Source organism: Melanotaenia boesemani, chromosome 3 (assembly GCF_017639745.1).
Source record: "Melanotaenia boesemani isolate fMelBoe1 chromosome 3, fMelBoe1.pri, whole genome shotgun sequence".
NCBI classification, from domain to species: Eukaryota; Metazoa; Chordata; class Actinopteri; order Atheriniformes; family Melanotaeniidae; genus Melanotaenia; species Melanotaenia boesemani.
In genome coordinates this window covers 9,921,958-9,941,122 of record NC_055684.1, presented here as the reverse complement: position 1 = coordinate 9,941,122, position 19,165 = coordinate 9,921,958, and the positions used below count along the sequence as shown (strand labels likewise).

General features: G+C 40.6%; 1 protein-coding gene across 1 annotated transcript in view; it reads left to right on the top strand.

Annotated features, from left to right (window-relative positions):
* The window catches only part of pcbp4 (poly(rC) binding protein 4), a 205,350-nt gene that overhangs the window by 134,007 nt on the left and 52,178 nt on the right, over positions 1-19,165 (top strand). The window contains exons 8-10 of the mRNA XM_041979989.1: positions 2,635-2,763; positions 10,548-10,622; positions 19,069-19,140. Of these exons, the coding sequence (XP_041835923.1) occupies positions 2,635-2,763; positions 10,548-10,622; positions 19,069-19,140 (276 nt within the window). The remainder of the gene's footprint in view (positions 1-2,634; positions 2,764-10,547; positions 10,623-19,068; positions 19,141-19,165) is intronic.

Genomic DNA, 19,165 nt, shown 5'->3' with positions numbered 1-19,165 from the left:
ACAGGAAGGTGTGCTAATGAGGAGAAGCAGAAAGCAAAACAGAATACACAAAGGGAAGAACGACAACCTAAGACAAAGAAGAACATAACATGACAAAACTATCAAACCAAAACCCACGGATGATAACAGACATGCCTCACTGGTAAATACAGCAAACAGCGTTTAAACGAATTAGTAACAGTGAGGTAAATTATCCAAAATAACATGTTTATTTGTTTTATAAGCCCATGTGAGTCGGTATTTCAGCCAATAGAATGCCAGATTTCTGGAATTCATGTTTAGATTTATCTTGGATTGGCAACCAAACAAAATGTCTCATCAGCAGCCATCACGACACACACACACAAATTGCGTATTCTTTTCTAGCTGGAACCGTTATTACACTTCCTGCTCCTTGGCTTCTACCAGTTGTGCTCACTTCTGCCCCCAAGCATTCATAAGACTCCCCCAGCACCATTAAGAGAAAAGAATATATTTTAATTACACAGAACTTAAACAGAATTGAAAATACAGTCGTGCTCTAATGTGTGCGCTAACAAAAGACAACTAAAGCATTTCAACCTAATTTAAACCAAATATATAAACAAAATAGTGTTACCTCAAACTAACATAAATAAAATGTGTTGGTGTAGTGGGGGTTTAAATGTGTGGCTGTAGGTACGGCCATCAAAACTTGTTTGGAGATCAAATTGGTGTCATTAGTTCTGTGTTGCATGAAGTGGTGGCTGGCCTTGCCCACTGTAGACCAGACCACATATGGCAAACATGTTGTTAAGTTGCTGGAAAATTCCTTAGGTCTTTGTTGTTTTTAGTTGTTTAGGTCATTCAAATCATAAAAATGACTAACGTTACTTCAGGGGTCCTTGGACATGGAGACATTAAAAGATCTGTCTGACAAGTAAGAATTAAACCATGAAATAAAATAAAATAAAATAAATAAATACAAAGAAAGAAAGAAAGAAAGAAAGAAAGAAAGAAAGTTCCTAAGCCATTTCAGGACATTTTTTGTCCATTTTTCTCAACTTTTTTTTTTTTTTTTTTTTTTGTGATAATTTTGGATGTGTTGCAGTGAGCAGCATGATTTTTTTTAAACTACCTTAATTTTTAGACTATATTTTTGTATTACATCTTTTAATAATTAATTTTGCACCCTTCAGTGACATCGTGGCCAAATGCGTCCACACATGAAAACTGCTATAAAATCATCATGCATCAATATTTTTTATGTTTTTCATAAACCATTTAAACATTTCTATCCTGTTCAAAAGTGCCAAACTTTAAATCATTTTTTGGATTTTAATCCTTTAAATGTCAGTTTGAATTTCTGAGTTGCTGCTTCATTCATTACAAAAAAAAAAAAAAAATACAAACACAAAAATGTAATTATTTTGCATATAATAAAAATTTGAGGAATGTTTCCTTGTTGGTGGTTAGACACTTGCATAAACATGTCAAAAATTAGCAACAAAATTTATTTGATTTATTTGATTCTATTTATAATTTGAATGCCGTGTCACAAACTCCCTCTGGAGAGGATGCAAAACGCTGTTATAAAGGATTTTTCTTTTTTTTTTTGTTTGTTTCTTCTGTTCTTCATAAATCACTGGAACACCTTCAGACTGGCTCAAAACTACCAAATACCAATTAATTTTGGACTTTTAACACTTTAAATGCCAGTTTAATTATTTGAATTATTAATTATAAACAGAAATGTACAAAACATGAACTATTTTCTTTAAAATAAATATTACTGGGACAGGGCTTTGGCCATGAATGTGTCAAAGATGAGATAAGAAGGGTCCTAATCCAAACTGCTTTCATCCATCCACGCACCTAGAAGGTCTAAACTACCAAGATTTCCCATCTTTTCATCTGCTTGGATGTGTACAAGCTGATCTGAATTGTCTGCAGAGATCATTGGTGGCCTGAGAACTGTGTTAAAGATCTTCACTACTGAACAGCAACTCACCCAGAAAGTAGTCTGTGTCCTTCTCTAAAAGCCTGTTACCTTGGGGGTTAGACGGCAGCATTAATCCTGGAATTAACTCAGCTCTGCTAATATGAGCTCTGCAGATATCAGACTGAAATGTTTGGCATTGTTGCATTTGACTGCAGTTTTTCTCAGCTGTGTCTGAGACAACAGATTTACCTTTTCTCCAGTTTTCAAAAAATGTGCTTGTTACACACAGTTAATAGTCTAAAACTGTTTTAGAGATTCAGGTTGCAAACATCCAGAAGCTAGAGGATGATCCCTGTGATTGCTTATTATACCCTTTGTCTAGATTTTTTTTTTTTTTTTTTTTTTGATGGATAAATGTTTATCAGACTGAAACCTTTTGAGCTGAATAAGACCTTGAAAACTTTACAAAGCTGCTACTCAAATGACTCATTTTACTCTAGATATCAGGTCTGACAGTTTCCATAGCAACACAAGAAGCTAAATAATGAATTGCACATTAATCTTAAACCGTTATTTTGACAGATGTTGGATTACTTTCCAAACACATGACACAAACAGCATCAATTTACTTTGATTCCATCTGAAGGTTTGAAAAAATACTTTATTAATGTGTTTTATGGATCAATACTGTGTGGATCATAACTGTGTGCTTGTGTGTGTGTATGTGTGTGTAGACAACAGGTGCTCAGGTGCAGGTGGCCGGTGACCTCCTCCCCAACTCCACAGAGAGGGAGGTGACGATATCAGGGAGCCAGGATGCCATCATCCAGTGTGTCAAACTCATCTGTACTGTAATCCTGGAGGTACGTGTCCGAGCAGCACAGCAACACCTTCACAGTGTCCGGAAGCACTGAGAACCGGTACATACAAGGAAGGAGGTTTTCTGATTACATTGCTGCCTCTCAGAGATTTTTAACTTCACACTATTTAATTATATGCAGCTGTTAATATTTTGATGTTATACAAGATAAAAGATCAGATATTTACGGGAAGACTGACATGATTGACCTGTTTCACTTGGTCTAAAACTGGGATGGACAACTCTGGTCCTCGAGTGCTGTGTCCTCCAGGTTTTGATGTTTCCTTGCTGGAACACACCTGATTCAAATTAATGGATCACTGTGTAGAACTTGACAATAAGCTACCGCATCTATTTAATTTGATTCAGGTGAGTTGGATTCTTGGTCTAAGTTGAAGCTTTCTTTCTGGTGCATCCTGATGCTAATTCTAATTGTGAGCCGAGGGTACTGAGGTCTACCTGTCTGCTTTACGTTGACCTCACACAGTAGAGGTTTTTTTTTTTGGGGGGGGGGCATCCACATTTCCAATAATCTTCAAATGGAAACACTAAAATCTATAATTCATGGTTGTAGGATAATTAATCAGAGGCTGCAGGCATTCAGATTAGCTCCATGTTAGACATTTTAAGCTGAATTGATGAAATCAAAGGCTCGAGGAACTCGTTGGTATTCCAAGCACCTTAATGTGCACCAAGAAAGAAGGAATGAAAGAAAGAAAAGAAAAAAATATGCTGATCTTAGCTAAACTAATTTACTTTTAAGTGTCGGTGGACAGTATGGAGATCCATCCCTCAGCTTAGACTTTGTTTGATCTCATATCAGAAATCTTTTGATCTGTATTTTGCCCTCTGATGGGTTGTTGTCTCTTTGCCTTCCACCTGGTGCATGCTGGGATAGGATACACCCCAACACTGGATCAGAGAAATTGAATGAAAACACTATTTCCTTTTGAGCTACCAAACTTTAAGTTTTACTGGAAGAAATCTGGATTCACACAGGAGTCATGAAGCTGAGATAAAAACTATAAGCATGAGGACATGACAGATTGCAGTCTGATATTCATGAGCCCGACAGACATCAAACAGACCAGGAATCAATGAGGATCGGGAGAATACCACCCATCAGAAATGTATATGTAGGCTGAAGAATAACATAGAGTTAGCTACATTAGCTAATGACTGGTAGCGCTGTTTTCACAGTAAAGTTTACCGTTACATATCAAACTATGACAAAAACAGGAAAGATTGTTTACTGAGAGAGGATTAAACAGGACACAAAAATAGAAGGTGATGCCCAAGGATCAGCTGGTGGGCTAGCAACCATTTTACACTGCACAATAAAGCTACTTTTTACAATGTGAGAAACACTGACGCAAGAGGGAGGCTGCATCCAAAGGATCAATTATTAAATTAGCAAATTAATATATTCATAGAAGTGGAAAATGTTTCACCTCAAAATTGGCACATTTGTGTATTAACATTGCTTGACATAGAAATCATCAAATCACTTTTGGTCTGAACGTATCATAGTGCCCAAACATGTAAAAATGGATGAGTAAAATAATACAAATAAAAACACACATAGCAAGGAGGCATTTATGTACGAAAGGGAACAAGACAGTATTAGGGAGCAGAGAAACTATCAACCCGCTGTTTGCACATATGTTAGCCAATGAAGGCATAGAGTGGTGCTCATTGGCTAACATATGTGCAAGATATATATCCAAGATTAAACACCAAGCTCCATGAATACATCAGGAAGATGGCCCCAAGGGATGAAGTGCTTATTGAATGTCTCAGGGAATGGAGCTGGAGGAACCATAATGGGAGGTAATATCCCTGCATGGAATGTACCATCAACAGAAAGCGAAGGTGGCGGATATGAACAAGTCTTACCAATAGCTGGAGAGGACTGTAATACAGTAAATAGCTGCAGTCTGGCTCATTGGGCCACATCTGGTCACACGGAGGGTTGACATACTCTCACCAGGATGTCTCTCTGCTCTAAAACTGTTCTGTTCCCTCTCAGTACAGAAATACCTCCTCAGGATGTATGTTATCACTCGCAGGTACTGGCTGAAATCACGTTTGTGCTTAGGGTTGTCTCAATTTTCATGTGTGCATGTTCTAAAACTACCAATAACTATAAAATCCAGTCAGAAAGCCCTTGTTTAGGTTGTCTTGGACCAATAACATGGTCTGTGTGCTGTATTTAGGAACCTTCAAACCCCAAGCCATTGTTTTGCTATTTTTGATCCGTCTAGTGTTTTTATGTGAAAATGCATATAGAAGCTCAACCTTTTTAATCCCAGTCAACATCCAGACATTATTTTTTCGGCCACAGTTGTCAGATTATGAGGTTTAAATTATGTAAAATTAAGTATCAATAGATAGAGCAGCATACAGGCAAAACAACAAAAAAGAATTTAACAGTACTTTGTAGAAATAACACACACACACACATCAACAGTGACCAAGCTTTTTATTATCTGCATATGATTCTCTCAGGTTTTGGCTTTCAGGAGAAAAAATATTGGTACTGAAACCAACAAACAACTATTTTCATATTTAAACTTTTTCCCCGTTTATTTATTTATGTTTTTCTTTCTTTACTATTTATACTTATTTATGGTACTATTTACCTAGTATTTTCACAAGACCAAAAAGGAATAGAGGATCAAAGTTATTGAAGACAATTATTATTGTTCTTTTCAGGCTGACATATAAGTTTCTCACTTGTTGATCTTTGGCTGCTTGTAACTGGACATTATCGTAAATAACCTCACTGATTTATCAAAGGTTTGGAAGGAAGTGGCTCCATTATAATTTATGCTTTAAAGAGATTCAGAAATCACTCATCAACATAGTAGTGATAGTGATCTTGTTTTATTATGACAATGTGAACTTGAATGTATCATTGTAAATTTACCATATACTGAAGACTCTCTCAATAAACACTACATTTTTGTCTAGATTTTAAAACTCCTGAAAATGGTAAATAGCAGGAAAACTTCAGTAGATCACCTAAAGGGTAAGCTGTCCATCATAATTTACCTCACAAGGTTACACATTACGATTCCTGTAAAAGTTGTTAACAACGGAAGCAATAGTAATAAGTGATGTTTGCAAGTGTAGTTTTAAGGGTTAATCAGCATTTTCTAACATAAAAGGTTTTTGTCACAGCCATCTAAAGGGAAGGTTTTCACAGCTGCAGATCATTGACTCTTTTTGTTCTGCCTCAATATTACACATCAATGTCAAACCCATCACCACTCAAACCTGAAATGTAGCTTGAACTGAAGCCAAACAATTGTTGAGTTTTGTTTTTAAAGAAGGAGAAGAGGTCCACAATTACCACGTAAAGATTTATTGGTCCTCACAGCAACAGAACTACAATTACATGACCTTTATGTCACTTTTTTCATTGAGTTTTTCTAATAAACAGTCAGGAGAACACAATAGACGACAAAGTGCTCATAGTGCCGACTTGAATAGACACTGCATTGGTAATCAATATGGAGACATTTGTTTTAGACTCTGTTGTTTCACAATAAATAAGCAGAAATACAGACACATGTTATAAAGCAACAATAAAAAAAAGATCAGTAGCAACCACAGCACATAAACACACCACTTTAGATGAATTTCTACTTTATCAACACTTTAATAATGTAACTGTGAGTGAAACAAGTGAAAATCTGACCTTGTGAGGTTGAAATTCTGACCATTGCTACTAATTCTTTATAACAAATACTGACCATTTTAAGGCAGCAGGTTTCAAAATGTTAAAACTGATCAGAAGTGTTACATCAGCAGAACATTTGATCTTCTAATATCAGCTTTCTGTAGCTAAATCTTTTACCCAACTGTGAGGAATAACTCCGCTTTCTGCTTGAGTTTCATGTTTCTGCTGTTTCTGTTCTGTAGAGATTCAGGAAGACAAAAACTCAGTAAATCTGTGTAAAGATGTGAGCTCTCTGCAGCCGCCCGAACACGGACCAGTTACTTTAAAAATCTGTTTTCAGTCTCACTGGAAGGAAATACCAAAACGCCTGTTTGACCTCCTTCATGAGCAAGGATATATTAGAGCATGAATGTCTACCAGTCAGATTTTGGCCTCACCACAACACTAAATGCATAACATCAGTGCCTAGAATAACATCTTACTAGAATGGCGAAAAAACTGGGTAGGACTATCTGGCACAGGACTTAATTTGTTTGAGTCCTATCTAAAAGACAGGAACTATTTGTGTCTATAAGGAACTATAAATATGAACAAGCTAAAATAACCTGTGGAGTTCCCCCAGGCTCCACTTTGGGACCACTGCTGTACATGTTCCCACTCGCTGAAATTATGAAATACAACAAAAAATGTTACCATAATTATGCTGATGACACAAATTTACATAACCAATTCACCAGGAAACTATAGTCCGATCCAAACACTGATCAAATTAAAAATTGGATATACCAGAATTTTCTTCTGAGTCAGCACTCAGCTTTAAACAGTGATGCACATTTTATTAAAAGATATATTATAACGTAAGATGATTTATGGTAAGGTGAACACAAAATAACTCTTCAGCTCTCATGAGGTAGTTTTTCAGACATGTTGATATGTACTGTTCTGTGTTAAACCAGTGCGTGAACATAGATTAAACTGCAAGCCAAACTTTTGTCTCACAAGCCAGAAATGCATGCGTTTTGCTCCTTTATTTCCTTTTCTTTACTGGGTTGACAAGGGAATAAGTGAGAAAACAGTAAAAGCAAACAGAAAAGGAACTTAATGTCAGAACAACAACTATGTTCGCAATGAACACAAAAGACTCATAAATATCAAAGCTGAATATTTTTGGAAGTTGGAGTGGGGCTTTATTTAGTTTTAGTATCTTAGGAGGATATTTCTGTGTGTGCAGGTGACTATTACTGTGCATAATTATTAGGCAACTTAACAAAAACCAAATATATACCCATTTCACTTATTTATTTTCACCAGGGAAACCAATATAACAACTCAAAATTTACAAATATACATTTCTGGCATTCAAAAACAAAACAAAAACAAATCAGTGACCAATATAACCACCTTTTTTTGCGAGGACACTCAAAAGCCTGCCATCCATAGATTCTGTCAGTGTCTTGATCTGTTCACGATCAACATTGCGTGCAGCAGCAACCACAGCCTCCCAGACACTGTTCAGAGAGGTGTACTGTTTTCCCTCCCTGTAGATCTCACATTTGATGAGGGACCACAGGTTCTCTATGGGGTTAAGATCAGGTGAACATGGAGGCCATGTCATTATTTTCTCTTCTTTTAGACCTTTTCTGGCCAGCCACGCAGTGGAGTACTTGGATGCGTGTGATGGAGCATTGTCCTGCATGAAAACCATGTTTTTCTTGAACGATGCTGACTTCTTCCTGTACCACTGCTTGAAGAAGGTGTCTTCCAGAAACTGGCAGTAGGACTGGGAGTTGAGCTTGACTCCATCCTCAACCCGAAAAGGTCCCACAAGCTCATCTTTGATGATACCAGCCCATACCAGTATCCCACCTCCACCTTGCTGGCGTCTGAGTCGGAGTGGAGCTCTCTGCCCTGTACTGATCCAGCCACGGGCCCATCCATCTGGCCCATCAAGATTCACTCATTTCATCAGTCCATAAAACCTTAGAAAAATCAGTCTTATGATATTTCTTGGCCCAGTCTTGACGTTTTATCTTGTGTGTCTTGTTCAGTGGTGCTCGTTTTTCAGCCTTCCTTACCTTGTTCATGTCCCTGAGTATTGCACACCTTGTGCTTCTTGGCACTCCAGTGATGCTGCAGCTCTGAAATATGGCAAAACTGGTGGCCAATGGCATCTTGGCAGCTTGATTTTCCTCAGTTCATGGGCAGTTATTTTGCGCCTTGTTTTTTCAACACGCTTCTTGCGACCCTGTTGACTATTTTGAATGAAACGCTTGATTGTTCGATGATCACGCCTCAAAAGCTTGGCAGTTTTAAGAGTGCTGCATCCCTCTGCAAGACATCTCACTATTTTTGACTTTTCAGAGTCTGTCAAATCTCTCTTCTGACCCATTTTGCCAAAGGAATGGAAGTTGCCTAATAATTATGCACACCCGATATAGGGTGTTGATGTCATTAGACCACACCCCTTCTCATTACAGAGATGCACATCACCTGATATGCTTAATTGGTAGTAGGCTTTCAAGCCTGTACCGGTTGGAGTAGAACAACATGCATAAAGAGGATGATGTGATCAAAATACTCATTTGCCTAATAATTCTGCACACACTGTAAAGCAGTATCAAATAAGCATAACTGTTTAAGAAATTAATCTTTCCTTCTATTAATAAACACTCTATTCCACGAATAAGCCATATCACAAGAATATAACATTTACATACAACATATATGGCATTTTAATTAATTTAATCAGCCTGAGGGCAGACTGGAAGGAATGGAAACACTCTTTTCAGATTTACACGTCTGCAGATCTGACGTAGGAGTCACGTTAGCAGTTCATTTCAAGTGAAGGTAGCGCGGTATGAGTAGACGCAGGAGAGGATGGAAATCTTTTTAAAAATAATTGAAGAAAAATATATAACTTCCTTCCTTGATAGCAAACAGCAAAATGCAGAGTTTTACAAAAAATTAGAAATCTCCTTCCTCCTCAAAGTGGTGTCTCGCAAGACGAGATTTTATGGGAATAATGCACTAAACATCCTTTAATGGAAACACCTGCATCTCGCAATTGCACTTTGTAGAAATTTTAGAAATATTGCTTTTATTTTGTAAAAAACTGTAGGATTTTTTACTATGTGGAGATAGGGTTAATTTTGCTATTAGAGCTTTTAACTCAAAAATAATTCAAACAATCATTGCCAAAAAATACATTATTTAATTTAAAAAATTTCAATGGCTTGGCATGGTCTACGCTCTCTGATGCTTCTAGTTGATTTTTCATTTGCGTCCTGCTTTTGATGTTTTATTTAAAACAGTTTGAGTTGTTTTGTAGATAAAATGTACAATACAAACAAACTGGCCTTGGCTTGTGTTATGTCAGCTGACTGATGTGAAGTTGGGGTTATTCTGCAAAACCAAGAGTGTTTTGGAAGAAATAACAACAGCATTTACTTCTTGTAACTGTAAAAAAAAAAAAATGAGCAGCGATGACTTGCAAAATGATGAATACAATGTCAAATCACCCAGCAGAAAAATTAATTAGACTTTAAATGCAGAAGCACAGCTAAGTTTTAACTGGGAGAGGCCGTTTTTAATGATGAGATGAAACCATGTCAGTAGTTATTGAAGACCTCTTATACACATGCAGCACATCAACAACCCTTTCATTTATTTTTAGAGGGTGCATGACATGAAGACAGTAGACATGTCAGTAAAGATAAAAATAGGTGAAAATGACAAACAGAATAAAAAAAAACATTTTTGATGAGCCAGTATATTGACTTGTTGGTGTCAGCATGAGAAGCAGCACGAGTCTATTGTACATACGCTGCTCACCTGCAGCCATGAAGCTAACGTGACTGGATGCTCTGGCTCATATGTATCTAATCATTTTTTAACCAAACACCTCCGGGCTGGAACAGGAAGATGTTTGTGGCTTGGAATTTAATAAAAGAAGGATACAACAACAATATTTCTGTATGTTTCTGATCAGATTTGTAGACTGAATCAATAAAGATCACTTTTAGCTGGTAGGGGTTAATGTGATATTCACTCCTTAATTCTTCCTTATCGCTTTCTTCTTTCCATGTTTTTCCATCAATCTGCAGTCTCCACCAAAGGGAGCGACAATTCCATACCGACCCAGTCCGACGCCTGGAACTGTGCTGCTGGCAGGAAACCAGGTAAGCTGAGAACTAACTGGGTCCAGTCATGAATTCATGTGGTTTTATCAGATGAGCCGTAGCTACAGAGAAAAAACCATAATGCCTCATTTGCTCCTTCACGTGTTGGTACAAGTCAAATCAAAGTCCATTCATACCTGACAAAGATATGTAGAATCTGGATTTTATTCAACAATAAAATTTCCCCATCAGTTAAAATCCAGTGTTCTACATTATTCTGCATGTTTTAAAACATTAAATAGGGTTAAAGACCTGAAAATGTTCACCTCTTGTATTTTTTCATTACAAAGAAAACATTTTTTCTAAAAACAAATCAGCTTAAGATCCATGTTAACATGGGACCCCTTCTCTCATATCAACTTAACTTAATCTCCCATCATTAAATCTGGAAGTTCATGGATAGTTTCTGCCTGAATCTCACTGAGAAGTCCTAAAACTGCTGTATGGAGGTCTATTGTCCCCCACCCTCATTGATCTTCCTTGTATGGATGCTCCACAGTTTTTAATAGGGTTGGGGTCAGGAAGTGGTCAGTTAGAAACTGAACAAATTTAGCAGAGGCCACCTTAAATGGTCCTACCATCTCACTCCCCATTATCCCAGCCCAAAGCATCACTCCACCACCACCTTGCTGAAATGACAGCCTTGTCGGGACATAGTGGCTAGTGGCCGACCTCCATCTGGGCTGTCGGCATGGCATTCATCAGTGAAGAACACTGTTTAGAAATTAGTCTTCATGTATTTCTGAGTCTACTGCAAACGTTTCTTTGTGAGTACTGGTAAAAGGAGGCCAATTAGATTGTATGCACTGTGCATGCAGAGAAACATCCTTCTTTTTCCTCATATTAAACTAGGACTGTCTTTTTTATCTTGTCCTGTCCTGTATCAAAGCAGTAGAATGATGGTCTGGCTGCAGTGTTGTCAAGGGGATCTTAGTAGACATGATGGAAATAAAGCTTGTGGACTTAAAGCCCCCATTGATATCAGAGCATTGTTCTATAGTTTGACTATTGCTAAGTTACATGTGTATGCTGCCCCTGACCAGGGGAAACAAAGGGAGAGTGTAACATGAAGAGAAGACAGAGGACCAACAGCAAAAACTTTACAACCGAAAGAGAGAAACCAGACAACCAGCTGCTACACACCATCTATCATCAGGAGCATCTATATGAAGTCAAGCTTAAAAAAACACAATCACAACCACAGCACCAGAAAAACTAAAACGTAACTGTAGCGAGAGTTGATTGAACCTACAGGACAATGCGGTGACTGCATAAGCATGCAAGTTAGTGAATAAGTGCAAAATTCACTTCAGTGCAAAACCTGGGTGACCAACAGCCACCACAGAGCATGAATCCTAGCAAGCCCTCTACAGGGATGACCACAAACCAGCCCAGAAGATGGCAGAGGGCCCCAGCCAGAGCCCTCCAAGGCCATGGAGAACACATCCCAGAGGGCCAGGGAAGTCTTCCCAGGGTAGAGCAGAGTGCCCTCATCCAAACAAGCCACATGGAAAACTGAAGATCAAACCTGTCTGAGATTATCAGTGATCTAAACAGATGGAAAAACAACACAAGATAAATCTTCCCCAGAAAAATTAAAACCCATATGTTTTAACTGGAATCTGACATGCGGAATCATCTGGAACACAGTGCATTTGCAGTCGCAATAGACAGCAGATTCACCCATCTGGAGCTCCACTGGGTTTAATAGACCAAAATGGAGCTGTGTGGTTCAGAGAAATACAGGACATCAGGGTGTTGATGCATTGGGGGTGAGCTGACAAAAAGAAAACCTTTAAAGGAATACCTGCATGTGCAGTTTGCTAAGACAGAAAGAATGTAAAGATTCATCTGATTTATCTAAAACTTTCAGTGTTCTTCTATGTCGCTGCCTCAGGCTGCTACAACTGTTTGTCTGTTTAATTACATGAACTCCGTTCTGCTGATTACACGGTCTGCTGGGACCATTTAGAGCTGCTGCTGATTATAACTATAACTGATTTTAATGTTTTGCTATATGGAATTCATTTAGGCAATTATATCATGTTGTTGGAGAATTACTATCAGGGCAGGAAAAGAAAGTGATTAACTTCATTTACATTAATATACAGACAAATGGCTCATTCCATTATATTCCAGCAACAGGAAGTAGTTTTACTTCCTGTCTGATGCTGGTAAATGTAACCAGTGGAATTATGATGATAATAATATATTGTGTTGTTTGACATTGCAAAACTGAAAAAACAGTGGCTGATATGGATTGGTCAGTTTTAGTAGCTCTTGTCAGGTCAGCAGTGGAAGACTAATTAAAAAATTAAACTGTAAATATTCCTTCATACAGTCTGCAAAGACTTTTGTTGGTGGTAATTATATTATTACACTTAATGTGCACTTCATCGGGTCCACCTGTTCCACTTTTAGCACTAACATCTAATCAGCCAATCACGTGGCAGCAACTCAGAGCATTTAGAGATTTAAGTGACTTTGACTGTGACATGGTTGTTGGTCTGAGTATTTCAGAAACAGCTGATCTACTGGAATGAGAAAATATCCAGTGAAGAGCATTCGTCTGGACCAGAATGCATTGTTGATGGCGGAGGTCAGAAGAGAATGGGGAGACTGGTTGGAGATGATAGAAGTGCAACAGGAAGTTAAAGAAGCACTGGTTTCAGCAGCAGAAGACCACACCGGGTGCCTCCTGTCAGCTAAGAACAGGAAACTGAGGCTACAATTCACACAGACTCGCCAACACTGGACAAAAGAAGATGGAGTAAAATTGCTGGTCTGATGAATCTCCTTTTCAGCTCCACATTCAGCTGGTAGGGTCAGAATTTGATGGAATCATCATGAAAGTACGATTTCATGTATCAACGCTTCATGCTGCCGCTGTTGGTGTAAGTGTGTGGGGAATACTTGCTTGAAAAATTTTGGACCACTTAGTACCAACTAAACGTGGGACCCAGGGTATGGCCCGGGGGCAGGGGGGGTGTAGGGGTTTGAAGGAGGGCTGAGTGGGATTCGGGGGATTATTTGGGGAGGTGCTGGGGTGTGAGACAGGGATGCTTGTATGTTGTGTTTGTGTGTCTATACTTTGGATGATGTTTGTGTGGATGTGGGGGTATGTTTTTGTGCGTGCGTATGCATGTGTTAGGATGAGTGGGGGTGTGTCTGGGGAGTGAGAGTGGGAGGGTTGGATGCTGTGTGAGTGTTTATATTGTGTGGGTGGGGCTGAGAAGGCATATATGAGTTAGGATGAGCGGGAGTGTGCAAGGAAATAGGTGTGTGCATGTGTTTCTGTGTGTGGTTGGGGCGAGGTTAAGTGCACTTGTGGGGTTGGTGACGGCTCACTGGCTGTGGTTCCTGAATGGCCTGGTCGTGGGGGGCGGCCTCTCCTGGCCTGTCTAGCCCTGGGTGGCCTCCTGGGGAGCGGGGGTGCCTAATGCCACTAGAGGCTCATCATCCAGAGGGAAGTTTGCTTGGGGCTCGCTGTCCTCTGGTCCGCCTGGGGTGTCCCCCACGGGGCATAGTGGGTGGGTTGTGTGTGGCGTGTATGTGTGGTGGTGAGTGTTTGTGGGTGCGGCGCGGGGGAGGGTGTGAGTGTGGGGTTATATGGGGTGCAGATTGGAGTAGGTGGGGAGTGGGGGGAAGGGGCCAATGGCACCCTGGTTCCCGGGGTGTGCGGCTGGAACATCGGGGTGTGTGCTGGTCTACACCGGGAGGTGGGGGGGGCCTGGTCCTCCTAGGCATGTGGCGGCCACCTCTGGGCTCCTGGGGCCCTGGGCCCTTTGCTTGGGCTACCCTGGGTGGCCGGTCCCTGGCGGGGCCAGCGGCTGCTGATCTTGGCCCACTGGGACCTGTGCCCCGGGACCGTGGGGGGCTCTTGCTGGGGTTCTCCTCTGCCGCTCTTTGGGTGGGGCTGGAGTCGTCTTCGTGGTGGGGTGGCTTGGGTTGGTGCTCCGGGTCTGCTGCTGAGGGCCCGGGCCTCTGGCCTCCGTGGAGGCGTGGTCGCATTTGCATGCTCTCACTCACCCCTCTTCATCACTGATCACTCCTGAGTTGTCCAGTGGGTTTTTATACTAAGCGATAATTCTTTTTATTTTTTTATTTTTCCTGTGAGTTAGTATCTGGTCGCTGTTATGTCTTTTTGATTTGGTTATTATTTAAAAACTCTTAATGACTAGCAGCCCTGTTTTCTCTGTGTGTGTGTTTCTGTTTTTGTAAAAGTTGTAGGAAATTTTCTGGTGTGTTCATGTACAGGTGTAACAGTTTGTTGTCTGGTGATGGTGTGGATTGAAGGGTCGTTTCCTTCTGTCTGTGATCTTTTTGTCTCCTTTCTTCTTTCCCTTTTGCTCTTTTTGCTATTTTCCATCTTTTTCTGTCCCCTCCGGTCAGGTACAGCAAGATTACATAGATTCCGTGATTCAAAGTAAATAAATAAATTAATTAATCACATTATCAAGAGGAGCCTTATCCATAGGCCTCCCCTTGGCAGAGCAAATTTGTTCAGCACGATACAGCAACCAGATTATCATTTTGCTTGCTATGATGCTGGATAGGACAAGTTAAAAAAAAAAAAAAAAAAAAACTAAACGTGGTTAAAACACCACAGCCCACCTAAGTACGATTCCTTTCAATACAGAGGAGCAGCAGTTTCCTCTAGATGTGTGAGCTCTTCACCCAGTCAGTATCTGTGATCAAATCCTCTCAATCACGTCCCAGATATGGTGACCATGGGTGAGGACTGAAGTGAATAGAGCAGTAAATGGAATTCTTTTAGCTCAGCTCTTTTATCACCACACTGGATAATAGCAGCACCCTCATTAAAGCTGTTGAACCTCTAAATCCATTGGTCCATCTTTTGCTTCATCCTACCATCCTGCAACATCCTGAGGTATTCATTGCCAGCCCGGAAGAAGAGCTCTTTTTTAACAGAATAATGCACCATGTTACAAAGCTCCACTCATCTCCACCTGCTTTCTAGAAAATGACAATGAGTTCACTGTACTCCCAACGGCCTCCACAGTCACCAGATCTCAATCCAGTAGAGCAGCTTTGGAATGTGGTGAAACGGGAGATTCTCATCATGGATGTGCAACTGATGCTGTCCTGTCAATATGGGGCAGGAGGAATGTTTCCAACACCTTGTTGAGTCTATGACACCAAGAATTAAGGCAGTTCTGAAGAAAAGGAAAGGGTGGTGTGTGTGTGGGGGATGGGGGGGGGGGGTCAAAATAGATTTATGTAGCTTCTTCGCTTTATTCTCTTCTTTAAAAAAATGTATGTTCCTCATTATACACATGTAGATTTATTCCTCACACATTAAAGTAAAAATTCCTTCATTAAACATTCTTTAAGTTCCTCTAAGGACCTGATTTTAGAAAAAGTTTTCAGGGACAGAAACTCTACTTTTTAATTGGTTGAAGAGCTTTTATCAACCTGAATGCTGCATCAGAGCCCCGCTGTGTGCAATACGAGATGTGTATGATTTTCCCAAAGAGTTGAGAACAACAGAGATCTGTCTGTATTTGGTCACACTTCAGTGAAACGGAACGGAAACTGTTTGAAGATGGATGTCTCTGTGCTGTCGTCTGTGGTGTTTGCTTATTTGTGGTCGAACGGTGTGTGGCTCGGAGGTGTTACTGAGACCATCGTATTTCTGTAGTGTCACAACTTAAAATGATCCTCACGGGTCTTTGAAATGTCAAATGATGACGCTGAGGGAGATTTGATGACATACTGTAAGGTCATTTCTAACTTTGTATGTGTTTTATTGTGTCAAACCAGCAGTGGGAGTCAGGATCCTCATGTCCTGACAGCATTTAGAGAAACATTTTATTTCTGTTCTGAAAACCAGATCAGGTTAATGAGTTGTTCACTGTCCTGTCATCTGGTTGGTTCTCTCTGTTGAAACAAAATGCTCAAAACTTACTGTGGAACAACCTGTCAAAATCACCATGGTAACTGATAGCTGGCTTAGTTGCCAGTGCTGGGCAATAATTAAAAATTTTAATGGCATAAAATGTTGCGATTAATCACATAGTTACGCGCAAAAAGGTTCTTTTCCTTTAAAAAAAGGCCTGCTGCTATGTGAAGAAAATGCAGTAAATTGTGGTTTACAAACCCTACATCAGGGGTATTCAACCTGCGGCTCCGAAGCAGCAAGTGGCTCTCTGGACCTTCTACAATGGCTCTTTATACATGGCTACACATGCTAAAGAATGAACTAACGTTTTTTTAAATATAGATATAATAACAAATGCAGATTTGCTGCCTGCCTGGCAGCAGTAGGACCCAACACCGTCTCATGGCTCCTTCCAGTTTTTAGTTGCAGTATAAATAGCCCACACTCATGCACACACAACTCAGGCGGGGGGGGCAGGGGGGCAAGGGACTTCCTACATCCTCGTGTCCTGGGACGCGCTCAGGGCTGTGGGGGGTGGAGGTTCGGTGCCTGGTAAGTTCGGAATAAAGAAGTTTTGTTTTTTGTTTTTTGTTTTTTTTTTTTGGAATGGGGTGGGGGAGACTGACCTGCGGACATGTTCTTGTCCCTGGGGTGCCTAGCCTTGGTGTTGGGTTGGCGTGGCCAGCGGTGGTTTTGCCTGGGGTGGTCAGGCCTCGTTGGGTTCCTGGTGGAGGGAATGGGTGGCCCTTGGGCCTGTGGGGTGCCTTCCCTCCGTGCGGCCTGCGCCACGTCGCCCGGAGCCCGCTGGGCCTGCTCACCGTTGCCTTCTGCTGCCCAGTGCCCCTGCCTTATCATGCTGGGGGGCTCCGGTCTGGGGGCCCCTCTGCTCTGGTCTGAGTGGGCCACTGCTCTGTCTGCTTTGGCTGTCCTGGGCTTGGTGCTCTGTGGACCTGCTGGGCCTTTGGGGCCTCGGGCTCCCCCTGTCCCCCGCTGATGCTTCGGGGTGCGTCGTGATCACGGCCCCCCTGCAAGCACACATTTCTTCCTTGTTGCAAGGCCTTTGGGATCACATCAGGAAAAAGTAAAATTCATGTGTTTTTTCAGTGAAGAAATCTTTCAGACCTGAATCATAAAATGACCCCCTCTATGTTTAAGTCAGATCATGAAATAATTAGGGCTGTCAAAAATAACGCGTTAATGGTGGTAACTAATTTATGTAATTAATTGTATAAATATTTTCAACACAATTAAGCCCCATACATTCGTCATTTCTCTGTTATGACAGCGGGACGTGGAAAGGCAAAATGGAAAACATAAGGCACACCTGCACCTTTCCCGCATTCTTTTTAAAACTTATCCTGCACCTACGTTTGCACCAACATGTCTGCTCTAGAGGATCTCTGGTCGTTCCTGTGCAACAGCTGTTTCCTCTCTCTCATGTCCGTGTTCCGTGAACGGTTGTCAGTGATCAGCTGATTATCTTTTCTCTCTTATTGCGTTTGTTTATCGCTCAGCTGAGGAGGAAACTAGGGGTTCATGGTTCACACCGTCACATATTTACCCAAACGTATTGTTGTTGGCAGGACCTTCTCTAACACAATAGTTGGCTGGTGGTAGACAGGGTTTGAGTTTCAGCTATGCAGGGGCGGGTCTAGAAAGGTTCTGATGGGGGGCCAGACAGGAGCACTGTCCAGTAAAAGGGGGGCACAAATGAGACCTTTTTTTAGGTCTAAAATTTATAAAATATTAAACTGATTATTCCAACTAAAATGATCATCTGAGCGAACTGAAGGAAAACTTGTAAAACAAACAGCCAATGATCTATTTTAAGAGCAGGTGTTTACTTTGGGTGAAGCTGCTGTAGGACTTTTATACTGCTGCACAAACACTTAGATTTCAATGATAAAAGGAAAAATGTGTTTCTATCCAGATCATCAGTTTTATCAGAGTTTCTTCATCAACGTTGGCTGTTTAACTTCTGTCGTCACATCTGCAGGTTTTATAACAAAAATCATCACCATGGAGACGGTTGGTGAGGTTATGATATATGAGTTCTGCATCATGATCTAGAACATGGTAGAGATGATGCAGAACAACATATAGAAGTACATTGAATGCTGCATTTACTGACCCTTGTACATCTGACCTTTACCCAAACAAAGCTCAGTTAGTAAATATTTATAGCATTGGCTTGTTCTGTTGATACAATACACTAAAAAGGGCAATTTACAGGCACAATTGCGGATTGTGATTAATCATGATTAATTTGAAAGCTGTGATTAATCTGATTTAAAAAATTTTAATCATTTGACAGCCCTAGAAATAATATATGTATTTCTGTTACATTAATGTCTTAGCAGATGGGAATCTGAGGTGCAGCTTGTTTCTCGTTAGAAGACACTGTATTACTTATCTGCATGCTCTGACTGAGGTCTAAACCTCACACCTGATGTTGTTAAGATATGTGAAATGGTGATTGCTCTGCAGCAGGCAGAGTCTAATTCCAGCATTGACTCTGCTTGTGTCTCTTTGTGCCGGCTGAAGGTGTTCGAGGCTTCGGACTTTGGCTCTCACCCCCTGTTCTCAGTGGCACAGGGAGCAGTTGACCTGCAGCAAGTGAGTATGTCCACCTAGGGGCTCG